General features: G+C 52.4%; 1 protein-coding gene across 1 annotated transcript in view; it reads right to left on the bottom strand.

The window, feature by feature from the left end:
- Positions 1–1,315: 1,315 nt before the first annotated feature.
- Positions 1,316–26,924, bottom strand: part of GRIK4 (glutamate ionotropic receptor kainate type subunit 4) — a gene marked incomplete at its 3' end in the record, with an annotated part of 117,006 nt that continues 91,397 nt past the window's right edge. The window contains exons 11-19 of the mRNA XM_084274967.1: positions 25,916–26,119; positions 18,788–18,901; positions 11,397–11,506; positions 8,838–9,011; positions 8,521–8,686; positions 6,045–6,270; positions 4,494–4,622; positions 2,174–2,292; positions 1,316–1,681 (exon numbers count right to left, since the gene is read on the bottom strand). Of these exons, the coding sequence (XP_084131093.1) occupies positions 1,316–1,681; positions 2,174–2,292; positions 4,494–4,622; positions 6,045–6,270; positions 8,521–8,686; positions 8,838–9,011; positions 11,397–11,506; positions 18,788–18,901; positions 25,916–26,119 (1,608 nt within the window). The remainder of the gene's footprint in view (positions 1,682–2,173; positions 2,293–4,493; positions 4,623–6,044; positions 6,271–8,520; positions 8,687–8,837; positions 9,012–11,396; positions 11,507–18,787; positions 18,902–25,915; positions 26,120–26,924) is intronic.

Genomic DNA, 26,924 nt, shown 5'->3' with positions numbered 1-26,924 from the left:
CTTTTACAATCAGAAATTGCATAGAATTTGTTTTTCAATCAGAAAATGAAACTCGCCAGTGTAAAACCCACGTCTGTACCAAGCAGAGGGTGAGCTGCTGCTGCTGTTGCTAGGGAAGTAAATATTTTCCTTACATCAGATCCCGGGCTAATGGTTTTCTCAAACGCTGTGCGGCATCGTCGCTGCTAGACATGGGCTGTAAGTCACCCTCAAAGCCAAGGGTGCTCCGTGGGTCGCGGACAAGGGGAGCTCACGAGCCTGGGGCAGAGCTCAGGGGTCGGGAGCTTGCAGAGCACAGGCCGTGGATGCTTTGGGGAGCGACAGTGGGCAGCAAATACACCTCCCTCCGCTGGCGAGGATGGGCAAACCTTCCCCAGCACCCCCGGCTCTCGCCAGCTCCCACACATCACCTTCCTCAAAAGGCTCCCCCCGCCCCACCCACCCGCTCCCCAAAAAACAGAAAGGAAAATAAAGCGAAAGATAATCCCAGAACTAAACAAAAGACACAGAACCCCTGAAATTCCAGGCGTTTCAAGGCCTCTTTGAGTTCACTGTGTTTGTTGGTTGGTTTTTGGCATTGTAATATATATATATGGATGTATATATATATATTGTTATATATATGCATTCTAACAACTCCTCAAACGGATTTTGAGCAAGTGCTGCTTCTCACGGGGAGCGTGTCCCATCCCTCTCCCCTCCCTCCCCTCCCCTCCCTCAGCCCACCTACCACACGGAAGAAAAGTTCAGCACCTGAAACCTGGTGCCTTGGAGACTAGGTCCCAACGTACCCAAAATAACCCAAACTGAATTAATGACTCCTCCCTTCCCGTCCCTTGTCCATGTCAAATAAAAAGACCCTCCCCCCTCCCCTGCCCTTTGAGAACATCCCCTGGTAAGTCTACGCGATGGGGAGATGGTGCCAGCATCCTTTCTCCTGGCCTGGGGTGGAGAAGTTCCAAGAACTGCTCTTGCCCATGGGGTGGGCAGTATCTGCTCCACGGGTTACCCACCATACGTCCCTCCTTCCCGCCTCGGAGCCGCAGGGTGATGCGGAGAGGACTGCTGGAGACAGACCAGCCGGAGGAGCTCGCTCCTGCCGCGTCAGGCTTCAGCGAGACGCTCGTCCTCCCGGATGCCGGAACTGAAGCCGGCTCTCTGGCCAGGCCTGCGCGTCAGCCCAAGGGTCCGCCTTGCTCTGGAGAAGCTGGGTAACTGCTTTTAATTTAAAAACGAGTTGACATTGTACAAGTCCATGTTCTGTAAAATGGAACAGGACCCTCTCGGCCCACCCCGACGCCCCCTTGCCCCAGCGTTACTCGGGCTCGCTGCTGTTGGTGGTCTTCTCCCACTCTAAGCTCTCCTCGCTCTGGGCGGGCGAGCCCGCAGACGGCCGTGCGCGGAGACCCTGAAACCTGCGGCACTCGGGGCACACCCGGATGTGCGTGCACCCTCGGGCGACCAGGGCGGCTTCTTGTGCCAGTCTTTGTGCCAGGGGATCTGGCTCGCCCCCACTGCACAGCTTCCCATTGCTGAGCGTGGTTGTGCTGCGGGCTCGGCGTTCCTCCGGGATAACGGGGCGAGTCCGTATCATTCCCCCTCGCCTCCGACGAGGGTGGAAACTGTCCTTGCAGAGAATGATGTTGCGCAGCTCCGTCACCATTTCCTGGCACACCGACACCTGGAAGGCAGACCCGAGACACACTGCTCACCTACGCAAGCTGCGAGCCCAGCAGCGCCGCCTCCGCTCTGCATTCTGATGCCAAAGTGTTGTGGACTCGGTCATTAATCTGGCCACTGGATTTCAAAACCAATGCTTGGCTACTCATGCTGGATTAAGCACAACAGATTCCACCTCCGGTCAGAGACCCTCCTGTATCCTGGGATCCCCAAACCAACACAAAACCCAAACCTGTGACAGGTAAAAAATCCTCAGATGATCTGAGGGCAGGTACCTGGACAGCCCTTGGAGCACCCCCAACAGCCTCGACCTTAGGGGAAGCGCATTGGAAGCTCATGTGTTTTAGACCCTGCCCAATGCACCTGGTCTTCTCATGGCTTTGAGGTGTTGTTACCATGAATGCTCATGGTTTTACTTGCTCCAGAGCACCGTGCTGCTGAGTACCCCGCAGATACACACACACTACCCGCTCAGGACACTTTCAGGTCCTACCTCCGACTGTTCAGAGTGCCGAAGGCTCCACAAAAATTCCAGCATTGCCATGAAAATTGCTACGATTAAGCCGCAGATGAGAACCACGAAGATTCCACCAATATTCTCCATTCCCAGGCCTAGAATAAAGCAGAAGAGACAACATAGTGGAGGGGCAAAGGCAATGTAAATGGCAAGCACTGCTGTACATACATCCCCACTCCTTCCTGTTTAGCTGGCATTGCAAATACCCAGCCAGGCACCAAAACCACCCAGCCAGCACTGTCCTATTAATAGCTCCCCACATGACTCAGATGGCAAAGCAAGTGACTCGCAATAACTGCACGATCGAAGGCGCGGCCTGAGAAATGATGATTTTGCAGATAAACAGCAAGTACATTGGAGAGAAGTACAAAGCAATTTGTGGACAAACCGAAAACGGGGAGGGGGGAAATGAGAGATCAATCGGGCACATTAATCCCTGCAAATTATTCACCCAGCTCCAGTTGCTTTGAACTTTGCAAAGGCAGATGAGCAACGTTGTTAAAGAAGCAGAGATGAAGAAGACAAGAAAGGGCTTTGAAGGAAGCTGGCACCAAGAAAAGCTCCTTTGATTGCATTACAAAGCGCCGGTGAAAAACGATTACTGCCGGTTGTAGTGCAATGGCAAGAATTAGACCAGGACCCAGCACTGTCTGACATGATACGGAGACCAAATAGGGTCCCTGGCACCCAGGAGTTACAAGTTGGGGGCTGGGTGCTCCCTGCCCAGCACCCCGTGGCCTGTGAGGAGGAACCAGCCCCTTCCATGGGGTGAATATCTCACCAGCTTCACCAGCTGGAAGGAAGTCCACCCTCAGTAACCCAGCCTGGGCTTCCTGAGTGCTGAGGCTGTCACCCCACTTCCCAGCGTGAACCCCACACCCAACACCACAGCCTGTGGCTCTGTCTGGCCCTGCAGAACAGGCCCCATGAGGCTGGGGAGCAGCGCCGGCCTCAGCACACGCTGTCCGAGAAGCGGCTCTTCTCGGGTTCGGGTCTCAAGCGGCCTGGGTCCTGATTGGATTGATTACTAAAAAGCATGCAGTGCTTTGCACTGAGGTGACTCTATGAGGCCATTACTCAACGAGAACATCTATAAAAATCTTCCTCTCCCCTCTGTAACATTAAATCAAAGTGTAAGAATCAATGATTTATTGACTTAATCTCTGCGTGGCTTTTAGACATAAAATCTCACCAAAATCCTTGTAAATCGCTGACCTGTTTTGTTCTAAAACTTAGGAGGGCACATTTCTCCCTCCTCCTCCGTCATCCTTTTGGCATTGGCTCCAGAGCAATCTGGCGACTCTGTAAATCAGCCTTTCGCAGATAAATGTTTCCACCAAGACAGCAAATTGCGGGGCAGAAAACACAGCCCATAATCACAGCTCAGACCCAAGATAAAGGCCATCCCCTCCTCCCAGCAGCTCTCAAATTTGAATTTAGGGGCACTATGAGCCTCTTTACATCCTTTCTGCCATTTTACCTGGGTGCCGCCTCGACACCTGTCCCCAAGCATGGTATCTCCTTCCCTCCATGTACACATACCAGCGGGCTACACCCGTCCTCATTTCCACCCAAAATGAGAAGGTGAACCACGGACCCGGCTCGGCTCTCCACCTCAATGCTCAGAAAGGTCAGAGGAGTGTCCTTTCAAGTGTCCTTTCAAGCGGGGGACCCGCTGGCCTCCCAAAAAACACTTGCTGAGGAAAGGGCGACTGCCAAAAGTAAAAAATGCAGCAACTGCGTTAAGCTGGCAACTGCTCTCATGCTGGGACATCAGCCTAATGTGGAGCTTTTATAGCAATCTGCATAGCGTTACCCAAAAGAAATTGCGCCTCGGCTTACAGATGCACTAATAAAGTCCTTGTGTCCCTTCCCCTGGCTGTTTAGAAGGCGCTTTCACTTGCAGCCATTAACCAGCGGGCCTGCGGTGGAGATCCATCTCCCTTGAAGGAACCCAGGATTTTGGTCTGATCCCTTTAGCCATCCATTTTCCTATGTAATGCTGCAGACACTCATTAGAAGCTAATTTACCCTCCATATGCCTCCAATATTTGTCATTTGGTTGTTCCCGCTCTCTCTGCCCCAGGCAAAAACACACAGCATGAGGCACAGCAGAGCTGTTTGGCTTTCTCCTTCAGTTGTGAGGGAAGGAATCTCAGGTCAGAAGAAGGGGAAAAAGTAATTCTTTGGCAGAAAACCTGGCAGCGCACATGTGCAGGTGGATGCTGATCCTCGCACTGCTGGTAAGGATGCTTCTACTGCCTCCAGCGCGCTACTGGGGAGCGGTGTGGCTTACCTTTGGCTCTGTGGTCCTCCTCTTTGGGGCATTTCCCTCCTTCCCACCACTTCCGCTTCAGGATTTCCAGGCGGTTGTTCTCTTGCAGCTGCAGGATGGCCAGGTCGAATTCATCCCGGAACACAGAGCCTGCAAACACCAAGAGGTACGTGGGTAAGGCACCGCCTCAGCCTGCCTTCCTCCCCACTCATCCCCACCACCGTGCCCTGACGCTTGTGCCCAACTACAGAAGCCCATCTCTGAACAGCGTGGAGGGACTTAGCTCACACACAGGCCCTGAAAACCTGCAGCCACCCTGCTGGGACTGTCAGCTGGTGAACATCGTTTGCAGGCAGCGATTTCTCCTGCCCACCCTGACCCACACAGGCCATTCCAAGAGGTCCATGGCAAGGGCGAGCTCTGGCTTTGGGGGCAGGTCTGAACAGGCAGCTCAGTATGGAGCTGCTCCTCCAGGCCACCAAGATCCCTCTCCTGGCATTCCGCCTCCAATCTCGCCCTTGCTCAGAGACTCCTTTCCCTCACGCTGGTGCACTGAGATGGCAGCACGTTCCACCTACACGCAAGTTGGTGGTAGGGGAGGCTGGCTCCCGTGCTCAGCACCCAGCTCAGGACTGATGTCTGCTACCAGGGGTCCTGAGGAAAGGCCGTGGGAAAGACCACAGTTCTCCTGGAAACCCTGCACTATTGTCCCAGCGAGCAGCTTTCTGCTCTTCTTATCTCCTACGGTTTCACTGTTTAACAAGACAATGTCAGAACAAATTTAGAGCTGAGAGTAAGGTTTGTACTCACGATCAGGTTACCGCGACTTTACACGCTTACGCATGTTCTCTACACTATAGTGACTGTCTGTGTGACGGTTCTTATGTAAGTCACCTTCACTTTGTGTCGCTAAATGCGGGTGCTTAAAGGTCAGGAACACAGCCTCCTGAGCCTGCAAGGCTGGCCGAATATCAGTCAATTGATCAGGATAACAGCTACTACATCCTTTTTCTGTGCTGCCCTGGGAGATGCTGTTCTCTGGCTAGCTCTTGTATTTCAAAGACAAACCCCCTGCATTCATTAAACCTGATTATTAGCTGAGACAGTCACCTGATTACCCAATTCTCTGTCCTGGAGCTTTAGGAACCACCAACTGTTAAGAAACTTGTGCGAAGAAGTACAAGAGTTACAACAGCGTTACTTTTACAGCACTTGTGAGATAAAACAAGGAGCACAACACGATTCAGAAACACTGGTTCAAAAGGGAAGCAGTCAGCAAAGAGCATATATACGCAGAAAATCAGCAGTAATTTTGCAACATCTTTCACATGAATTATTTAAAGAGCCGCAGTCGCGTGTCACATGGCTCTGGACCAGAGCAGGTCTCGTGCATCTGGCTCTGAGCGTGCACCTCAGGAGACTGCAACGTCTGTGAGTCTCTTCCCAAGACACAAAACGACCCTGGGCAGAGCTGTGAAACGTGACATCGGCTTTAGAGCCGGTTCAGCCTTTCAAGTGCTCCGGTCCTCTGCCGACAGCTGAGAAGGACTAGAATTTTTCTTCACTGCCTACCGACGGGCATGCCAATCCCGTAGCCCTTGGTGTCCAGAAGGCCCCCGACCTGCGTGAGGTTGCAATTGCGCTGACGATAATACTCGTTCATGGTGGACTCCAGCAGGAAGGCGTAATTGGAGTTCAGCACGCGCGCGATCCCTTCCTCCGTGCTCTTCACAAAGACGCTGGGCTGCTTGGAGTACATGTAGTTCCACATCCGCTGGTACGTCTGGTAGCGGGAGTTCTGCAGGAAGAAAAGCGGAGGCAAGACGTGGCTAAGGAGGGAGCGTCTTGCTGGAACACAAACCCCAAAGTAGATGCCACTACGAAGAGGCCGCAGTGGGGAAAGACATCAAAGCAGATTTGGTGCCAGATTCGGAAAGGATGTAGATGCCTACCCTCCATTTACTCCAATGAGATCTAGAGGCCCAGGTGTCTTGGTGGATTTGAGATGTTGCTGGCAAAGCTGGGCATGAAACGAATACCTAATTCCAACAGGTTCCAGCAAAGCTCTTTGCATTAATTCATTTTTAGAAGAATACAAAGTTTCTGTAAGGGTATTCCAAAAGCACACAAAAAAAGCCAGAAGCAACAACTCAGTGTGGCTGTTTTAAACCACTGAATGCTCCCTGTACAGCTCAGAGCCTGTTGTGTCCCTGTAACCTTGTGTTTAACAGCTCGCCAGAGCCAGATACCATCACCTTATGAAGGGCACTGAGGGTTGGGGCAGAGCCAAAACTCCATGGAGCGTGCTGGTCCCTGAATCCATGTTGTGGTTCAACCCCCAACCAGAGTACCTGCTATGGGGAACTGGAGTCTTTTCATCGACTGCAGAAAACTAAAGCTCAACCAGCCCCAAATCCTCAAGCTTTGCTGGTGGCTGAACCTGCCTTGGTTGGGCTGAGAGAGGAGCTCACTGAGGTTTAACCTCTCTTGCCTGCACTGAGTGAAGAGTGAAACCTACTTGTGCAAAGACCGTGGGTAAACACTCCCGCTGGGCTGCACTAGGAGTTTTGGGACTTGCCCCCTACCCCCTCAGCCTTGCATTCCTGCAGCAGGGGAATCCCCTCCTGGCCAGCACAGCGGGTAGGCAATGTGCTGCCAGGCACCCCTGCCATCACCCTTTCACGAGCTCAGAGCCTGGGGAGCAGCACCAGAGAGCTGCGGGGAATCTGCTGCTGACCTAGTTACTGTCCCATCTGCCCAGCTCTGTCCTCTGAATGCAGTCGCTCAGGCAAGGGACAGACAGGGTGTGTTTGCTCCTGATTCCCTGCACTTTTCAACCTTAATTCTGGTTAGCATCAGGGGAAGCTGCTGCCGGGACAGGGACACAGCCAGGAGCTGGGCGATGACAGTGACAGCCTCAGCCATACCTGCTGAATCCTTCAGTGCATTTCACCCACCATCATTGCACTGGTAGCAAAGGGACCCCAGCATAAAGTGCTGCAAACGGTACAAGAACATCTCCTTGCTAATTTCTCCCCTGATTCCTGCAGCTCCAGCACCTGCCAGGCAGCACAGAGCCACAGTCAGGTTTTAAAACTTCAAAGACTTCCTGGAAAGGAGTAAGCGAGTACCTCGGATACAACCACCCTAGTCACTGGGGCTCTGTTCAGCTCATTTTAGATGTAACGTATTGCTTAAAAGTAGCTTTTTGCCAAACCCCTGGAGGGTGTGAAGGTGGGCTGAGAAGCTCAGGCTCACTAGAAAGCTGTTTTAGGCTTCCCAATCCAGTTCAGGCTCAGATGGGGGGGGGGGGGGGAAGTGAGAAAAGCTTTCTCTCCTCTCGGAATTTCAACACGTAATAAATAAATAATCCTGAGCAGCTCTCTGAGCATTCTGAGCACGGCAGAAAAGATTCCCTCGTTTATTTCCCTTCTGACTAGAGCTGGGAAGACAGAAATTAAACTGGGCTAAACAGCATGCCTAAGTTTGCATACACTCGACTTAGCTGTTCTCAGTGCCACTGAGCACACGCAGCCTCTTACACCAGCCTACCCGGGGCCTGCAAGCCATTCTTTGCTTGCCCAACTGGACACACTCTCATGTAAAAGCCAAGATTGCATCCAAAGCATGCAGAGACCCATGGAAATGCTCATCTGCTGAAGGCCATGTTATGCCATCACTGTGTCACAGGGACGTGGGACGCGTCCCCACCAACCTGGTGACACTCCAAGCATTAGTTTGCTTCCTAACTTCAAGCAGGGAAGCCTGCTCCTCCAGCATCCAGCATGCATGTCCTGACCCTCATCCTCCAGCACCCCAAAAACATGCCAGCTGCTGTGTTACGAAATCCTGCCTTCCCCACCACTCATCCCATCGTCACCCACTATGGAGCTAAGCCCAGTCCTGGGCAACCCATCAGCCAGGATTCCCTCTAAAGGTCCCCTCAGTGCCAGAAACTGAAATGAAACAGGCATGGGGCAACACCCAAATCTGATTAAAGGGTGTCCTCTGCACCCCCTGCCCCACTTAGCATAGGAATGGGGTTTACTTGAAAGAAGGTCATGCTGGAGCCGCCGTGAATGGTGCCATATTCAATGGCTGTCTGGTCTGCCAGATCATCCACGGATTCGATGGGGACGTCCATCCGCTGCACGGTGAGGAAGGCTGCCAGATTGGCCGTGTAGGAGGAGATGATGATCAAGGTGAATGCCCACCTAGGGAAAGGGGAAGCAAGGACGGTGACCTGAGCTTTCCCTAGGGACTGAATCAGTTCTCCACCCCCACCCTCTACACCTCTCCATTGCCTTCTGCCCAGAGAAAAGCCCACAGAGAAGCCTCCCTTAAGAGGAGGGCTGACCTCCTTACCAGACTCCACTGACACAGCGCGTGGATAAAGCTTGGGGTGCAATGGTGGAGCCTTGCTGCATGAATCCCCCCACTGGGAACCACAAGCTGTTGCCAAGAGAGTACTGATTGACGAGGAGATTGCATCTGCCTTGTGAGCAGGGGTGGGGGCTGTACCACTCATACGGCGTCAACCTAAAATGACAAGAAACAGGTAGCTCAGGTAATTCGCTGGGAAATGGGACACTTTGGAGAGGGAGAAAGAAAGAAAAAAGCACAAAAAGAAAAGCTGTGAAGTCCTAACATTCCTGGAGGCAGATTTTTTTCTGAGGAGAAAACTCCTTTTTGCTGTCAATTGATGCCCAGGGCTCAGAGCTGTGTGAAATCTTTGCTCTGTGACTCATAAGCCAGAGGCTTTCTTGTAAAGATTTGCTGAAGTTTTGAGAGGCTCTGCTGCAAATCTGGGCATGGGCTGCAGGGGGGCTGGAGCCCTGTGTGCCACAGACATCCACAACAATAAGTCCAGATGTGCACAGCCTCGACGTGAAACCGAAATCAAACATCTTTGTCCGTGTTCCCTGCTGGAGAATGAGCATCAATGGGAAGTTCAAAAGCGAAACGTCTGAGACCTGACTGCATGACACCATCAGGAAAAATAACTGCATGGGTCCACATGGCTCCTCTGAGGAGTTTTGATTGCCCCAGCAAGGTCTAGGTGCCAGGTCTAGTTTGAAGCCAAGCACTGGTGTTCCAAAGCATCACATGCTTTTAGGGGTAGGACAGAGGTGGGAATCATAGGATCATAGAATGGTCTGGGTTAGAGGGGACCCCAAGGATCACAGAGCTCTAACCCCCCTGCCACAGGCAGGGCCACCAACCTCCAGGCCTGGAGCCACACAAGATTGCCCAGGGCCCCATCCAACCTGGTCTTGAACACCCCCAGGGATGGGGCACCCACCCCCTCTCTGGGCAGCCTGTTCCAGCTCCTCACCACTCTCTCTGTAAAAAACTTCCTCTAATATCTAAGAACCGAGAGCACAGCACTGAAGTGACTTAGCCTAGCTCTTGTTTTTTTTCTGTTTCCAACTCCCAGTTCCCTGGTTGCTAAGAATGTCTTCTAATTCCTACGCTGCAGTTCATTATATTGCTAATGGTTAATGAAGCTGGTGCCCGGGAGGGTCACTCTGGGGATGGTGCCAGCACAGCCTCAGGGCTCTGCCAGCTTATGCAGCATTTAACCAAAACGAGGTGTTTCTTTCCATTTCTGCATCTCCTGCCTCACTGTGAAGCCAGTGAAAGGGAGGTTATGCCTTGACGACTTTCTATGGTCGGATCAAGCTCTAGCAGTAAAAAAACACCCACTGCTTTGGGAGAGTCTCCTGCAATTCACAGGGTCAAAAGCTCCATCCTGCTGAGCAAGGCAGAGAGCAGCATCCAAACCTTCCTCTCCAGTGGGGAGCTGCCGGAAAGGCACCTTTTCTTTTGGAGGACCATGTTTAAAACACGAGGAGGGGGCTAAAGAGGCACCAAACCTCAGTCTGCAGAGAGCGTCGGGCTGCATTATTCAATGGTTTCTTCAGAGCCACGTTTCTGAGGCTGTGGCAGCATTTGAAGAAACCATTAAAGCCCTGTCAGGATGACAACTTTAACCATGCTAAGGGACCGAGAGGCGGCACAGTTCCCATTTTTGTAATGAGAACTGGGTATTACCGTGTCCCCAAACAGCCCTCCAGCCCTCAGCACGCAGCGCCAGGACACAGCTCAACCGTGTCTGGAAAGGCCCCCACCAAACAGGGTGCACTGGGAGGTCAGGGTGAGCAGCAGAGGAGGACAGGCCCTGGGCTCAACGGGAGACACGCTGCAGACGAGTGGCAGCGATACGTTCTGAGGCTCATTTAGATGAAGTCATAGGGAAACGGAGCTGAAAGCTGTGAAACGGGGCTCTGCAAACACAAGGCTGCTGAGAGATACTGATGGACCTTCCTTTGCTGTACACACTGGGCTTTGCAGGGCCAGAAGCACCAAGCATCGCTATTGGAATTTGCATTAGCACCTCTGAAGGCTGGTACCTGCCAGCCTCCACCCTCCCGCTCAAAGCAAGTGCTTGGTTTATCTCCTGCAGTCCAAACATCTACAAGGAGCAGCACCATTTGCAGCACCAGCCCTGCTCCCAAAACCTTCTCCCACCCTTCCCACGCAGTTCTCGGCACCAGCACCCATCGCTGTGGCCAAGCACACTCCTGCACCACGGCATGCTGCTCCTGCCCACCCTGTCACAGCCATGCCAACCGCTGTCCCGGGGTGCTGTATGCACTGGTGATGTACCAACAGCCACCCCAGGCTGCCACTATGCATCGGTGAGATGCCTGAGTGTGCACACAGCAGCAAAGCCCCAGTCCCCAGCAGGTGGAAGGCAGGAGGCTGGGGCACTTCTGCCTTCTCCTTCCTGTCGCCTCCACACTGCTGTCCTGGGACATGTCCCCGTGTCCCCCTGCGCGGCCCCTCGCCGTGCAGCCCCCCCATCTAGCGTGACGCTAGATGGCACCGCGAGGAAGGGAAAGGCGCTGCCAGTCACATTACCGAGCGACCAGGAAGAGGACGCAGCTGACAGCCAGGTAGGCGAGCAGCATGAAGAGCCACACGCCGGGGGAGAAGGGATCCAGGAAGGAGAAGTAGCCAGGTTTGCGGCCCTGGAAGGGAAACAAAAAGGCGTCTGAGCTGCTTGTATTTCTGTCCATTAAACAGCGAATTCTAAACGCAACAGAAACAGACCTGCCTGCCTGGCTGCTGACAGTGGCTGGGAGCAAAGGAAGGGAAACGAACAGGGCTCGGTGAAAAGCCTCCCAGGGAGAACAGGTCACAGCAACACGAGAAATGACCCAGTCCCGCAGCATCCCCAGGCTATTCCTCTTCTCACCTTAACCACTTCTGCTCCTCCAAGCCAAAAATAAAAGTAGCAATGAATTGACTGAAGAAATTGAGGTGATTGCAGCACCCTGCTCTGCCCATGTGCTGCACCCCTCACCTGCAGAGCATCCCAAGCAGGCTGGGCAGGAGGGGTCTCCCCCCGGAGAGCATGTGGGTTGGGGGGACCCTGGGCACTAAGCAGAGCAGGGGAAAAATATTTTTGTGCAGAAAAAGTAAAGGGGGGGGGGAGGAAAAAAAAAAAAAAGAAGATGCTCAGAATATTTCTGGTTTTCTTTCTTCAGCCTTGAAATGTTTCTGCTCTACAAAACTCCATGAAATTATTACTTTTATCTCAGGGAACACGATATTTTTATCTGCAGGATGCGTCAGAATTTCCTGTTTTTTCTCAGCAAACCACCTTCCCTTGAACAGCAATGCCTCACTGCTAGGAAAAACACAGTTCATCTTCTCTCAAAGTATCTTTACTTTGCACAAGGACACCGACACCACTGAAATCTTGTCAAATTTAGCAAAACTTGTGCAAATGGAGGACTGATTTCTAGGAGAAGCTCCCCAAAACCTGACCAACCTCCTGTTTTGGGTGAGTGCACTTCTCCCACCACCCCCAGCTCTGTGTACGCAGCTCCTCTGGAGCACGGCTTCCTCCGAGGTGGGAAAGGCAGCTGCACCTCCGAGCACACTCAATGCCACTGTGGGGAGAGATGAACGTAGGACACAAGCCAGAGGACTGAAGAAGTGCTCTTTTTGGCTCTCCATGAAGCTTGTGTTACCCCCACGGAGGGGAAAGGGCTCTGTTTCTGCTCCGTGCACCCCAGACACACCCCTCCCACCCCAAATGCTCCGAAGTGTTCAGGCAGTGCTCATCTGCTTCAGCCATCTCCTGTCCTTGCCTTCCCCTTCTGAAGGCTCCCCAGCAAAGGGGCAGGGGTCCTAGCGTGGGGCTAAAGGGCTAAGCCCATGGGAAGATGAGCCCTTTGCTCACAGGAGCCCATATGTCCCACCCTGACCCCAAAGCCAGTCCTGGCATCACAAAACCTCAGCACCTGTAACCAGGAAGCCACCCATGAGTCAGGAATTCCTGGGAAGGGTTTTACTGTAAAGCCAGAGTGGAAACAAGACTTCCATCCCTTCCCAGCCAGGTTGTCAGCGTATTTCTTCCCAGCACCTTGCTCTGTTTGTGGTGTGCTCTGTTTGTCACGCTTTGCTCAACACAGCTCCCTCCAGCAGCCGTGTCCCAGCTCCTGTGGCTCCACTGTTATCCCATCGCTTGACACGAGAGCTGCTGCCAGGGCTCATCTCTGATACACAGAGGCCTCATTTTTCCCTGCTCCGAGGCTTCACCCTGCCCATCTGTGACACCACATGAACTAATAATAGCCAGTAATAAGTAATACCTAACCCCAATTGCCACAGCAAACCCGGAGCCACCAAAGGCCAGGGTCCTGACACCTCAGAGCTGTGCTTAATCCAAATAATTTCCTGTTTTCACCTCAGGACACAGAGCTGCTTTTTTTTTTTTTTAAATTCCTCCCCCAGACTCAGAGCAGCAATTTAAATTCCATTTCCATTTAAAAAAAACCCCCACTGTTTTACTACTGAAGTATTCCTGATCTTATGCATAACCTGAATTTCACAAGGTCTCGGTGGTTCTTCTGAAGATGAAGCTGTTGCTAGAAAAGGCAATAGTTGTTGCACAAAAAAAAAATCTTCCTCTAGCAAAAATAAGCAGGATACTGTGATATTCACAGCTCCAGTCACCAGCTGGGACTGTAACACCTCGGAAACCTTCTAGTGCAAACCCTGCCCTAGAACCACCACACTGTAACATCCTATCCCTGTATCCTTAAGGACAAGGTGAGCTCGAGATCCACGTTTTAAGAGGCTCTGGCTCATTAAGCCTTTTAACAGAGAGATGAGCTAAGAATCAGCAGTTCAGACCATCCTGGGTCCATTTTCAGGATACTTTAAAGCAACTTCTCAAGAAATGAATCAGTTTCTCCCAGGTGTGATTCCACAGTCTCTTCAAGCCAAAGTGTCTCTTCCATACCAGGGTATCATACTGCCCAGCAGGTGAGGCACAAACAGTGAAAGATACCATGTGCTTCTTCCCCCCTTTCCCATCTTCTGGTCAGCTGCTGCTGCATCCTGCTTTTCCTTATGTTTCTTTCCCAGAAACCCAGAGACAAATGACTGCTACAGCTGGCATCTGGGCACAAACCAAGGGCAGACACTGCTGGAAACTCCAGCCCAAGACATGTCCAGCAAGATCCTTTACTCACCTTGCTGGAGCTCCCCTTGTGAGACCATCTCATGAATCCACAGGCTCTGAGGTGTGCTCCCCCTGCACTCCTTGCTGATCCCATCCAGAGGATCACAGGCTTCTTGATGTCTTCCTGTAGGCAAAGCTCTTCTCTTGAGTGACTGCGTGGCTTTCCAGGGTGCCCCACAGGGCCCTGGTTCCCTGGGTCATGCAGAGCTAAGCTGGCTCGGCTGCCTCACATCTCCCAAAGGTGCTTAACACACTCAAGAACGAAATGAAGCACTGAGAACCTGCAAGGTGTGAAGGGCACCATGAGCCCTCAGCTGAGCAAACCAGAGCTCCTCGAGCAGAAGATGGTTCCAGGCAGCTTATCCCTTCCCAGCATCCCAAAGCTGGCAGGGAACTCCCAGGCACTGGCAGTGCCTTGGCTGGAACTCCCTTGGGAGATGCCCTGGTAACAAAGTTCTTTTCTGTAATTAAGGCCCTGATGTCTTCTCTATGTTTCCGGGGCAGTTTGTCAATAAATTACACTCATTAAGGAAATTGTGTTGGAAGCTTTAAGTCTCAGGCTTGGCAATGACTCTCTCCTGAGACTTTACAGTCGTAGTAGTTCTGGTTCTTTTCAGCTACAGTCATTTTCAGGCTGCTGCTACATATTCTTTTCATTCACAGTTCTAGAGAAGAATAAAGATATTCTGTTCCCACGGAGGGCACAAACTCTCTCTTATCTGTCTGTTTTGAAGATGGGAATGACAATATCTGGAGTCTGTCAGCTATTTTTAGTCAGTCCCAATACAGCTTTATTAATTGGAAGAGCTACTTTTCCTGGAATAGAAATGTGCAAAATGCCCAATAATTGATGAAGGCCTCCTGCAAATCCTCAGATGGAAGCGGGAGAGATTCGTTTCCCCCTCAGTTGTTCTTGGAAGTTTTCCTTTGCAAGCAGAGAACTAGTTTTCCGGGCAGGTATCTGTGTGAGAAGAGCCTGAACGTGCAGGGAAGAGGAGGAGGGGAACTATTTGGCATGGTCCTGGACTTCTCTGTGTCCAGGTCCATGCCTTACGACTCTCTGACTGCCTTGCCCACACACACAGAGCTGGAAGGGCCCCCAGCACTCGTGGTTCAAGGGTCAGCCCTCCCTATGCCACTTCTCAAAGACAGCAGCCCCTAAAAAGGCAGGCAAGAGAACTCCCTCATGTCTCCATGAGACAAGCAAGGAAACAGCCTGGAAGGGCAGAAAGCCTGATGCGCCCTAGGTACAACCACGGTGCATTTGGTCTCACCAAAACAAAGCTTGCATATTCTGAGATGGCCACGTCCGATCCAGGTGCAGATCCCTCTCTCTCCAAGGCCCTTTCTCCAGTTCAGATAAGTGAAACCCAAGTGAATCCTGAGCTTAATTTGGGGTCACCAGAGGAGCCCCAACTGACAGGCCGATGCATACCACAGTCCCAGGCATGCTTTGGGCCAGCGGTCGCTCCCACCCCAGTGAGACTTGCTGGCAGAGCAGCGTGGCTGGTCAGGAAGGGAGCTCAGCACCTCGGCCACTGAGCCTCCACCAGCTGGAAGGAAGGAGCTGTTCATTCCACCCTGCCCCTTTTGCTGGTCTTCTGCAGCAATCGAGTAGAAACACTTTAAGCCTCAGTTCACTTGGCCTAAACTCAGCTGCTCCAGCATACTCACCACATCTACATCATCTCATCTTAAGGCAGAGCACCGTAAGGACTCTCAGGGCTGATGAGCCAGAATCACATGCTAGCTACTCCCTTGCTCCCTGCCACCGAGGTGGGTAAATGAGCAAAACTACGTGCAGGTTACAAATAAACCTGACTTTCAACCTGTCTCTGTGCAGAAACGGCCCTGGGCACTTGATTTCAGCCCTCTGCCAAGCAGAGTGATGGTTTGGGACTCATCATCCATCTCCTGCCTTCCACAGGTCCCACCAGATGGTCAGTATGGGAACAGAACAGCATAGAACAAAGCAAGCCTTTTCTTTCAGCAGCCTGCAAGTCAGAAGGCCTATTAGAGTCCCGTGTCAGAAATCCATACCTGATTATATCACAACAAGTGAAATTGAGAAAAATGACAGCCCCATTTAAAGCTGCCATATTTCGTTATGTGTGATAAGAGACACATAACGGCTGGGTTGGCGGGGTGGGGAGGGGAGGAGAAAGAGGGGACAAATCATTTGCCACTGGAGTTACAGGGAAATGAAAATAAAATGTCACCACATCAGGAGGAGCGGGACATGGAGGCGAGTCCTTGGCAAGTTTGATTTGTGGTTATTTAGTAGGCAACGTCTGAGCTGCACCACGATTAACAAACGTCAGCTGCAATTTGTGACATCGCAGAGATGTCTGTTGGGGTGAGGAAGGGAAGGGACAGGAGCTGATGGAGCTGATGGGGCTGTGGGGCTGCCTTCCGCAAAGCACATCCTTAAAGGAAAACCAGGGTGATGAGCTATCTTGCCTTTCCTTGCTAAATAAATATTTACTGGTTTAATTAGTTCGTTTCCACACAGACACCCTCCTCAAGCTAAGCAGGAATGGTCTTGGACAAAGAGATTCTGGAGAGGAAAGAGGGGGCTCTGAGCTTCCCTGGTGGGATCCCTCCCTACTTCTGGGGAGGAAATAAGTCCTGGTTACCCCTGCCACTGCTGCAGCAAAGCAGGTCTGGCTGCAGGGTGACCTGGCTTGGAGATGCCTGGCATCTCCCTTGTGAGCTCCCCTGCTCCAGCTCCTACCTGGCTCCTTACTGGGGCAGCTGAAGACCAAGCCCTAAACTGATGTCAGGGGACAATTCACCGAACCCTTCTTAAGACTGTAATTATTAATCCTGTTCCGTTTGGTAAATGCCTGAAGGGCAGGCTGGAGCATGGCTGCGCTGCGTTACTCTGGTACCAGCACGAGCAGCAGATGGTCCCTGCCCTGAAGAACTTACACTCTTAAGTAGATGTGTCAGACACGTTTGTATCAAGCTCGCGCAGCGGCAGCGGCAGGCGCCCTGCGCTTATAGAGCCCATCACATGCAAACCCCGCACCGACGCTCCCCTGTTCCCTCTGGAGGGAGTGACATCAGCCTCACGCTGCTCAGGGAGCGCTGCCTCAATTAAGGGACTCGCTGAAGGTTATGGTGTAAATCAGAGGCAGAGCACGCAATGGTGCTCAGTCCCCAAACTTTAAAGAGGCATGTGAGAAAGCCAGGAGCTCGATTATAGCCCCAGCCAAGGGATGCTGGCAGAAACACCTCCCAGATCCATGGGGGGCTGGTGCTGTGAAACCCCAAGCGTAACGGGGAAGGGACAGTCACATTGGATTTCGGGGAGCTTGGACAGCCTGACCCTGTTTGATCAGTTAACTCGTTGCTGCTGAATTCTGCACGTACCAAGGGGGAACAGAATTTCAACTAGATTTTAATCACTGCTTGTTCTTGGCAGGAGCCGCTCCGCACAGAGAGATGTATGCGCAAGTTTGTTTGTGTTCCCACCAAACGCTGCATCCTTAACAGCCTCACGAACGGAGAGGGGGGCTGGGAGAGGCAGCTTGAATTGTTCCATCCTTTTTGGCTGCTATTGTTTAGCTGATGGGAAGACAATGCTGTAATTCGCACTGTACAGAGCACGTTTCCAAAGTGCAGGCTGGGAGCAACACGACATCCTGTTGCAACAGGACCTGGATGCCAGAGCTTGCCTCCTGTGACACCAGGGAGGGAACTGGGGGCTTTGCCTGGTCCATATGGGTGTAGCTGGGGAAAATCTGTCCTCTCCTGAGCTGTAGGAAAAAGCTAGAACAACGGGAATGCAAGAGGATCTCTATGTATTTAAGACAACTGTGGTCTAAGCAAAACATCACCCAAGGCCACCTATGTGGCTGCACATGTGGATGCCCTTGAAGGATTCCCAGCTGCTCTGCCCTGACCCTGCATGTTGCTGAAGAGCCACCCCATAATGCCTGAGCTGCCTTTGGGGTGTCAGTGGATAACCACCCCGCTGCCAGAGTTACAACAGATGATTGAATGCAGCCGAGAAAGAACCAGACCTAGTTGCTAAACAACAGCATCCCTTCTTGCCCCTCCCTGGACAATGCTGTGCACAGTGGGGAGTAGCCCAGGGAAGGGTCCTGGCTCCAGGAGCACCCCAGGAGCAGGACCCTTCCCTGGGCCACTCCAGGAGTGATGTTCTGCCCTTTTCCTGCCTGTGGTTCAGAAAGCAGAGGACTGATCTGCACATACAGCTTTTACAGGAGGTCACAGCACAGAAAGTGATCCCAGTTGCCTTCCTGGCTGGGATCAGGGTGCTTGCCCCACCATCACCACTGAGGTGCACCCATGAGCATCCCAGCTTGGTCTCCTCACCATAAGAGCCAATGGATGGTGACTCCAAGCCAGGTTTATGGCAGTCGTGGTGCTGCCCCACCTCAGCAGGCTCAAAGCCATGCTGAAGCCGTCCCATGGCTGTCACTGTGCCTGGAGCAGAACCAGACAAGCTGACACCTGCCCACACTTCCCCTGGTAGCACCCATCTGGCAGAGCCCTGATCACAGCCCCCCACCACGCCTGGGGAAGATGGGGAGGGGGAGCCAAGAGGGCTGGGGGGCTTGAACAAGGGGAATCATCCCCCCAAGCTGACACAAGGCAGAGAGACAAGATGATAAAGGTCGAGCACATTTACGTTTAAATAAGAAACCAAAATATTTCTGTGAGTCATTCATTCTTCCTCTATAACCAGGCACGTTCACATGCAAATGATGGAGGGACATAAACGGTTATAAACTAAGGCTCTTACCATATGAACTCGGTAGAGAATGCTAATTCCCAAAGTCATGAAGGGCTTAGAGAAATCAATCACCTTCTCCCGCTCCGCCGTAATCGTCAGTCCTGCCACAGCCAGATCTGCTTTCTGGAGAGAAAAGGAGAGCAGAGAAGATCAGGACCCTCAGCCTGGGAACAGTGTGGGGCAGGGAAAGCATCAGGACCACGTCCAAGCTGTTCAAGACACCCGCTTCTGGAGGATAGGGGTCCCATTTTCTGGAAGAGGCATTTGCTGCAGGCAGAGCTCAGGCTCTGTGGAAGCTGTGGGAGTGTTGCTGGTGATGTCCACTGTGCTCCTGCACCCCTCCTTCCCAGGCAGGATTCACATAAGCCCTGGTCAAACATGCTCCAAGCTTTACCCCACCTTGCACTCCAGCCCACTGCTCCATGGTTTTCTGTCCTTCATCTCTACTACACGCTGGAGAAGCAGAAAGCTCCCTGTGCTAGAAGCTGTACTAGGAGCTGTGTTAGCCCCTGCCCTGAGTGCTCATGGCCTGGTGGCTGTTTTTTGCTCACTGACTACTTAAGACCCGTCAAAACAGGAGCCACGGAGACCATAAATACTGTCCCAACCAAAAGACGGCCCAACCTCCCTCTTCCAAAGCCCCTGTGGAGCGCAGCTGTCCTCTCACTCACTTTCAACCCCACAGGTCAGAAAGCACACTAAAGCAGCATCGTTACCCAGTGCCCCAAGTCATGAAGTTCACAAGCCTGCCAACCCCAGGCCTCCAAAACTCCATCTCCGTCTCCATGAAATTCAGAGGACTGGTGTAAAAATTTCCAGATTGACTTCCAAAGCAAATGAGATTAGGGGGAAAAAAATAAAAATAAGCCCTTTCAGTGTTAATACCCTTGTAACACAGATAAGGGATTTGAATTTTAAATATTATTTTTATTACTATAGCTCTTTTAATGTGTGTAATTGCTTTCTATAAAAATGAAACCGTCTCTGTTCCCTTATACGTTTGTTTGCCTGATTTGCAGGGTGAGGATTATGCAAGTGGGAAAAGAGAAGGGGGGATGGGGGGAAACTATTTGCACTCCTTGCCCCCGAGTTTCATGTGGGAGCCAAGACCCCATCAGACCCCCAGTAAAACCTGCATCACTCTCACCATGTTCTCTGTCCCTGCATCACTTCCCATAGGACAGAGGATCAGCCACCTCTGGCACAGCTTTGCCAGAGGGGCTTTCCGCACATCCAGCCCAACATCTTCACAGGACACACAGGGAAGAGGGGCCAGGGAAAGGCTGGAGTTGCAAAAGGGAAGAGCAGCAGTGCTGGAAGAAGGAAGGGGAAAAGAAAGGCGAGGTGCTCTGCAGGCCTGCCCAGTAAGGGGGGGTGATGGAGAAGGCAGGTTTCACAGCCCAGGAAGGACTGGTTTCCTGGACAAGCCCAGTAAGGGGGGGTGATGGAGAAGGCAGGTTTCACAGCCCAGGAAGGACTGGTTTCCTGGACAAGCCCAGTGCCAGATTTCTGTAGTTGTTTCCAAGCAGCTATTACAGATTCCTAGGAGGTTCAGGCTGGAATGAATTACGAGCTGGAGAGAATTTCTGCCTAGCCAGGTATTTACCCACGGGGTTCTTAAAAGGCACCGATAATCACAGTGTGGTCGGCGAGTGGTCCAGCCCTATGTAAACACCAGCAGATTACTCAAATGGGATCAGTTCATCTGTGGAACTCTCTGTCTGCAGGCTCTGAGGCCATGTGAGTTGAGAGCTGATCTCTGACAGCGATAAACTTTGATCTGGGAAAGGCATGCAATGTATTCTCTGGTTGACTACCATCCATTTCATGCCTTTGACCTTGCTTCCTGATGTTCACAGAAGTTCTTGTGATTCACCAGGGTCAGCGCATCTTAGTGACAGAGGAGCTCTGCCAACCTGAGCGCTCTCCAACCCTCCTCACCTGAGCACAGGTAGGAGGTTGCACTTGATGGGCTAAACGATGCACCGGGGGAAAGAAATGGGGTTTGCTTTGTGCTTCTGCACTCTGCAACCAGGTCCTGGGGAAAGGGAAAACAGGAGGCAAAGGATGGGAGGAAGAGGGGGCAAACACAGCTCGATTTTCATCCTTCCAGCACAGTTGCAGCTATAAATGTCAGTGTGAAACAGGCTTAGGAAAAGACCCAAAGCATTTCAGGAGTAGAGACAGGCGCCTCTAATAGAACACTGCTTAAAGAAGGGCAAACTCTTGCTAGGTGATAGGAGGCCTGGGTGGGCTGGTGTCTGAGATAAAAGCACGAGCTGCCACCACCGTACCTGGCATTAACCGTGGGATCTGCCGGCATTAGTAGACAGGCTCGCGCTGCCACCGCAGAGGATGTTAAACACGGGGGCTGAGCTGGGCTCCTGAAGAGGAACAACAATTAAGCAGCCTTAAGAAGCAAATTGCAGGGACTGCCAGTCCGGAGGAGGCGGCCGCCTCCTCGCTGCGGATGCTGACAAGGCTCATCTCGGCGCTAATGGTGATGAATGGGGCCTGACGTCAGCCCTCAGCCCGGGCAGAGGATCCTGCCGAAGCCTCTCGTGGCACGGGGCACCGGCCGGGAGCCCGGCTCTGCAGCGGTTCGCAGCCTCCTGTCACGGCACTGAGACAGCCCATGGTGTGAAAGCCTGAGCAGTGTAAGGCTCAGTGCTGTCTCCGTGTCAGGCACAGGGAAAACAGGCCTGAAGGACACGTCTGGGAGCACAAGGCTGGGATTTCTTCCAGGAACAGGAGCCCCTGACTTTAACAGCAGCTTGGATGCTACATCCCCTGGGTGCATATGAGACCACCCTTCTCATCAGTGCTGCCCACAGAGCACTGACAGCGTGGCCAAGGCCAGGGAAAGCTATTTCTTTCATTGCCCCCATGCTTGGAGGGCCTTCTAGGACACCAAACTCGGCGTTCAACCTTCAGGACACACCTGACCACCCACCATTAACCCTTGCAGACCTGTTGGCATCAGCGCTGCCAGATGCTGGCCCTGCTGGAAACCCATCCGGCTGAGGTACTGAGCACCCATCCGGGGGTGACACTGCTTGACGAAGGGGCATGGGCTGGGTGATCTCCAGAGGTTCCCTCTAACCTCTACAAAATAACAGCCCTTTGGATGCAGCCTGCTCACTGGGGCAGCAGCTCTGGAGCTGCTGTGGCAATGACAGAGCAGTCTCTCTGCATCTGCAGATCTGTCCCACGGCACGATGGGTACGGCTCGGCCGCCGGATCGATGTGCTGATTGCTTCTGCTCCAGCTGCCCGCCTGATCTGACAGGAGCTATTTCAGGTTGTGCAGCTCCTCCCTCTGGAGCAGGCGCCGGCCAGGGTGTGCGCTTGGATGCATATTCTTGCATTGAAAAGCAGGGCCAGGCGAGGGTCACTCAGTGCTGGTGTTTGCGGGGGGTTTTAAGGACGTGTGTGAATTCTGCCACATGGAAAGCAACAGCCTGAAAGCCCCGGGGGCTGCAGCCCTCCGTTTCAGCCACAGCCAGGGATGGGCTGGCCAGCAATTGGTGCAGACGTCAGCCTCAACTCTGCCTTCACTTCACCTGGTCTATCTATAGGGGTGGGAGGAAGGAGGCTATGCTGGGTGTTCTCCGTGCCCATGGTGAAACCCAGTGAAGGTGATGCAGCAGGAAAAGGGACCCTGAGCCTGCAGGGAACAGGGTGAGACAGTGTGAGACCCTAACGAGCTCACGCCATGGCCAGCCATCCTCTGCACGAGTTCAGCAAAATCAACAGTGTGTCGCAAATGTCGCTGCCCACACCCCCACCATGCCTACTCAACAGCCCACACTCCCTCACCTCCCCGCTCCCCATCGCTCCCCCTTGCTCCCCACCATCTCAACCCCCCCACCCACCATCTCAACCCCCTTGCCTGCCAGCACGACAGGGTATGAAGAGATTTCACCCCCCCCACACCCGCCCACACACAGCTTCTCCTGATGAACACCAACACCCACTGCTGAGTGGAGAGCAGGACTCTGCCGAATTGGAATTGTCCTCTCCCTCCTTGCCCCCACTCCTTCGCTCAGCTCCGGTCTCTGAGGGGCATTCACGAGATGGGTAAATCCAGGAATGCTCTCTGAGGGATCTCTTGGACATGAGCCCATCTCCTCAGGGAGGAGCAGAGCAGCTGAGCACCAACGGCTGGAGCTGAGGTACAGGCACGGAGCACAGCCACCATGGCACCACACTACCAGAACAGCAAATACAGGCGTGGCAGAACGAGGAGAAGGTGGCTGTCACGTTGCCTTGAAAATGTGTTCGTTGGCTTGTGTCAGACTAGAGAATTTAGCTCAAGGACGTGCTGGAGAGAGAGAGAAAAGGAAGCCCAGACCACCATCAGGGACTCTGCGCCAGAGACTGCACTGCAGCAGGAAGGCGTGAGATGTAACTCTTCCAGCCCTATTGTCCCCCAAGGCTCTGATGCCAAAAACCAGGAGATGGGAAGATTTGCTGTTCCTCCTTGTTGGCTCGTTAGGGATAACACAGGCGTACAGTGTCAGGCGAACTGCTGGCGACTGCAGTTGTCTGGGCCAGAACCAGCGAGGCTACCGGGGGAAGTCTGCCCTGGCTGGAGAGTGGCTGGCTGAAGGAAGGAGCAGGGTGTTCAGCCTCAGAGGAACTGATTAGCTCCACATTTCCTAAGTGTGTGACACCTTTCACTGAAGAACGGGCTCGAGTCCTTCCTAGTGACTCCTCCCAAGCCAAATCACCCATCAGGGGATGGGTGAAGTTTAGGGGTTTCCTGATCAGGTGGGCAGTCAGACCGCTGCCCAAGCTGTAGGAGTCTCTACAGCCTTCCCACTAATCTCCCAAATCATCCCAGCCCTCTCTTCCTTACTGCTTAATTAGTTTTGTGAGCAGGTCGATAAGAATGTACTGATAAATTTGGGTCAACAACAAATTTATGTTTATATAGCATCCTTCTCAATCATATCATAGCACACAATTAGCCATAATAGAATTTTCAGCACTTAAGAATAAATCAATAGCTGGTTAATTTAGAAGCAATAACATGAAACACTTTTCCCATACAGCCCTGGAGTTGTTCTGAGGAGATTCAGCTCCACGCGGGGATTACAGAGACAAAAGGGATTCTGGAAAGGTATTGCATGGAGCTGGATAATTTTCTCACCTTCTCACATTAAGAGCACCCCTCCCTGGGGGCTGTCTGTCACAGCAGAAGAGGAACACCTCAGATGGTGGGGTTATCACTCCTTAGTAAGGAGAGACTTAGAAAGCAACATCCCAGGCAGCTGTGAATCAACACAACAGGATGCAACTGGGCAAATCCACCCCCATCCAAAGTGCCAGTCCCTGGGACTGATCAAAAGCTCACTCAGACCATTATAAAGACTCCAGAGGGGCCAGCAAGAGCATAGCAGAGAAAGTTCTTTCTCTCCTCCAAATTTTGATTCAGCCTCACCCAGGTTCTGCCAGCTCTGCCCTGCTGAAGCAGAGGAGCAAATCCTCCTAAATAAGGCTGGAGCTGCCGAAGAAACAAACGGCTTCTACATGGAGACAAAGTCAAAAACACTTATTGCTACAGATAAACAACCCTCCAGAAGCTCCCCTTTAACAGAGCTGCAAGTGCCATGGTTAGCAGGCCAAAAATCTGATGGCTGCTCCCTTCCTTTGTGTGCACAGCTCACACGCTGCTCCCTGTGCCTTCCCTTCCTGCCTCCCGAAAGGAACGCTGCAGAGCTGTAATTGTGTGCGTGTGTGTATATATACACACACACACAGATGTATCAAAGCTATGCCAATAGCCCAGAGCATTTGCAAACAACCATACAGAAGGCTCTTCAGCAGAAGCAGACGGAGGTGGGATCTCAGCTGGCATTGAGAGCTGTCGCTCCGCTGGGGAAGGGTGACCCAGGAGACACGGTGCTGGTTCAGGAGGGATCTCCAGTCCACACCACAGCTCCATCCCTGACCCTCAGCAGGGCTTTTAGCCCTAGCCTTCTCCCACCTGCCTTCAGACTGAAGATCCAAAGGTAGGGCAAGTATCAGCCTTTGCCATCCAGGGAAGAAGCAGATGGATGCTGGTGGGAATCTCCTAGAGATGCTTGCTGAGGAGCCCCAGATCCCCACCTGGAGCCCCAGGGGATGGATTCAGCCCCTCATTCCTCTGCTTTGCAGGAGGACACACCGCTGTTGTGAGGATAATGATGGGGTGGCTCAGGGGCTCCTCTATCTCAGCAGTGTAGATTATCATAAATACACCTCACCATGGATCTCCCACCAGCTGAGAAACTCTCCCTGGGTTCTCACAGTAATAACAAGGCAGGGCAGAAGTCTGAGAGCAAGGAAGCACTGGCTTAAACAACATCAATCTTAATGTTAGCTTTGGCTGAGCATATTTTACTAAGGATCTCTGAGCGTTTCATGAACTGTATTTTTAAGCTTCAGGATCCCTGGGGAAGGACTACCTTTAGCTGGAGGAAAACAAAGAGCAGGGAGGGGGGTGTGGGCTCACTGAGCACATGGGTACACAAAAGTGGCATCAAACCCATAAAAACGTTCAGCTTTCAGTCTAGCTGCTGTGCTGCAACACAGTGAAGCAGAGCCATGAAAAACCCTACCTCAATCCACACACTTCAAGTGAACAAGGTGTGTTCCTCTCCAAAAACAAGTCGGGGAGCTGGAATGAACCTGCCAAAACTTTTCTGGGTTTGTGATGTGACTCTTGCTTCCTCCCTGAACAGCATGGTTCTCTAAGTTCTTTGCAGCTTCCACCAGCCCCTGCCAGAGCCTGCATATTTTCCTGTTTCAAGTTTTCATTAATTTTCCCACCGGGAAATAATAATCCATTTGGCAACGAGTTCTTACGCAGGGATCCCAGGGTTCAGGCTTCCCTTCAGCAGAGAGAGCACCCCTGGGAGCACCCAGGGGCCCTGCCTCCTGCTCCGAGTCCTTGGCAGGCTGTCACATCGACCCAACACACACACCTGCCATCGGGAGAACGCATTAAACCGAGATCTTCTGGTCAAAGTCTCACCACTGGACTAAAAGCCCCATCCATCCTTATCATCCTGGAGCACTTAATAAAGCAGCAGGGCTTCTCTTTGCCAAGTCCCACCAGAGCTGAGTTAAAGAGAGCAGCTAATTCACTTACCCGAGCAATCAGCTCCCCGACCATCCCTGTCCACGTGCCGTTTGCCTCGGGGACTCCGTACACACCGTCCCCGACCAGGTGGATCTTGTAGTTGAATCGCAGGATCTCTGCCAGCTCCTTCAGCATGTCCACACAGAAGCCCTCGTAGCGGTCGTTGCCCTCCAGCTCCTGATGGTTCCACTTCAGCATTAAGTAAGGGTTTTCCTGCATTGAAACTGGGCAGCTGTCATTCCCATCTTAGCCGAGGCATCCCACCAGCACGGCGCTGAGCATGGGGCAGGGAGGGCAGCAGGCTCTGCGGCCCTGGCTTGTGTAAGGGGCACCCAGGCCAACCTCCCACCCCCATATATCCCTCATGATCACGGTTTGAGGGGTACAGAAAGCTAGCTTGGGAATCACGAGGTACAAAGCTAGCAGAGCCAGCGGCTGCTCTGAGTTGTGGTAGACACCAGCCTCTACAGCCACCTCTCCAGCTTGTCCCCCTCTTCAACAAGCTCTGTGGGACATAAGAAAGGAGTGCCCAGAGCTCTTCAAGATTTTGAGTGCCTCTAAGAAAGGAGCAGAGGCACTGGGAAACACAGGACAGGCAGTACCTGGAAGGGGACTTAGTTGGATAAGGACAGTGGTGCCTGCAGATGTAAAGTCTTGGTTTACCCATCTTGGGTACAACCCAAGTTGTACCCATCTTGGCCCAATTCAGTAATTTTATGGGTAGAAGGGACAAGAGTCTCTTCCAACTTACCAGCTGTACACAAAACAAGAGCATCATTCAGAAATAAATGTAAAATGGCAACTTATCCCCAGCCCAGCCCTCTCCCCAGCTGCTTCTGAACTCATCAAATATCATTTCCATATGAAACATCAACTTGAGTTTAATTACACTGTCACGAATTGTCCTCAGTGCTGTAATTAGAGATTTGATCGTCTGTTCTTCATGAAATCAGTGTGCAACGCTGCATGCTGGGGGCCAAGGGGGGCAGGAAGAGGGAATAATATTCTAGCTGATTGA

Source organism: Gallinula chloropus (assembly GCF_964237585.1).
Source record: "Gallinula chloropus genome assembly, chromosome: 24".
In the NCBI taxonomy this organism is placed as follows: domain Eukaryota; kingdom Metazoa; phylum Chordata; class Aves; order Gruiformes; family Rallidae; genus Gallinula; species Gallinula chloropus.
This window is presented reverse-complemented; position numbering and strand designations above follow the sequence as displayed.